This window comes from Nicotiana tomentosiformis, chromosome 9, assembly GCF_000390325.3.
Source record: "Nicotiana tomentosiformis chromosome 9, ASM39032v3, whole genome shotgun sequence".
NCBI classification, from domain to species: Eukaryota; Viridiplantae; Streptophyta; class Magnoliopsida; order Solanales; family Solanaceae; genus Nicotiana; species Nicotiana tomentosiformis.
The window spans coordinates 24676820-24678040 of NC_090820.1; the positions used below are offsets into that span (position 1 = coordinate 24676820).

At 41.0% G+C, this 1221-nt stretch overlaps 1 protein-coding gene across 1 annotated transcript in view; it reads left to right on the forward strand.

The window, feature by feature from the left end:
- The window catches only part of LOC138898491 (uncharacterized), a 6365-nt gene extending 5396 nt beyond the window's left edge, over positions 1-969 (forward strand). The window contains exons 6-7 of the mRNA XM_070184560.1: positions 126-367; positions 520-969. Coding sequence (XP_070040661.1) covers positions 126-367; positions 520-969 — 692 coding nt within the window. The remainder of the gene's footprint in view (positions 1-125; positions 368-519) is intronic.
- The last annotated feature ends 252 nt before the right edge of the window (positions 970-1221 follow it).

A 1221-nucleotide genomic window follows, 5' to 3' on the forward strand; every position in this document is an offset into this window, starting at 1 on the left:
TTAAGTGCCTTGTTACCATTATTGCTTTGAGGAATTGGACTATTTATCAACTTGATGTCAACAATGCCTTTTTACATGGCGATCTTCATGAAAAAGTTTATATGAAGATCCCTTCTGGTTTGCAGCTTTCTTCTACATCTTTCTCTTCCTCTTCTCCATTGGTTTAAAAGCTAAGGAAGTCTCTATCCTCAAGCAGGCCTCTAGACATTGGTTTTCTAAATTGTTTGAGGCCTTGCTCAGTAGAGGCTACATTCCTAGTAAAAATGACTATTCTTTGTTCCTCAAACCCACTGGCAGTTCGCTCACAGTTCTAGCTGTTTATGTTGGTGACATCCTTCTAGCTGGTGATGATGTTTCTGAATTGGATGTTATCAAGGCTTTTCTTGATGCCCAGTTCAAAATCAAGGACTTGGGGTCTATTCATTTTTTTTGGGCCTGGAAGTTACTAAAGTTGTTGTTGGTTTTCTTATGACTCAACACAAATTTACCTCTGATTTACTTTTAGAGTTTCATTGCTAGAATTTTTCCTTTGTGGTCACTCCTCTAGATGGTTCTGTCAAGTTCTTAACTAATATGGGGGAGCCACTATCTGATCCTAGTGCTTATAGGAGGATAGTTGACAAACTTAATTTCCTACAACATACAAGACCTGATGTTGCTTTTTCAGTACAACATCTCAGTAAATTCCTCCAGGCTCCTCAGGTCCCTCACATGCTTACTGCTATCCATGTTCTGAGGTACTTATTTGCTGCCCCAGCTATGTGCATTCTTCTTTCTCCTTGTGCTGATTTTACTCTCCAGGCTTATTCTGATTCAGACTGGGCAGCTTGTGCCATGTCCAGGATGTTTGTATGTGGTTATTTTATCACTCTTGGTGTCTGCCCTGTTTGGAATAGCAAGAAGCAACAAACTGTAACACTATCCTCTGTTGAGGCTGAATATAGGGCCCTTCGACAAGTAGTTGTTTAGGTGTCGTGGTTAATCAGGATACTTGCTGATTTTGATGTCTCTATTTCTCGTCATGTTCCTGTTTTTTGTGACAACCAGGCTGCCCTACACATTGCTAAGAACCCAATCTTTCATGAGCGCACCAAACACATCGAGATTGACTGTCATTATGTGCGCGACAGTGTTATTTCTAGTTTGATCTCCCTTCATTATGTTGCAAGTGCTGAACAACTGGCCGATATCATGACCAAGCCCCTTACATGCCTCCCTCAC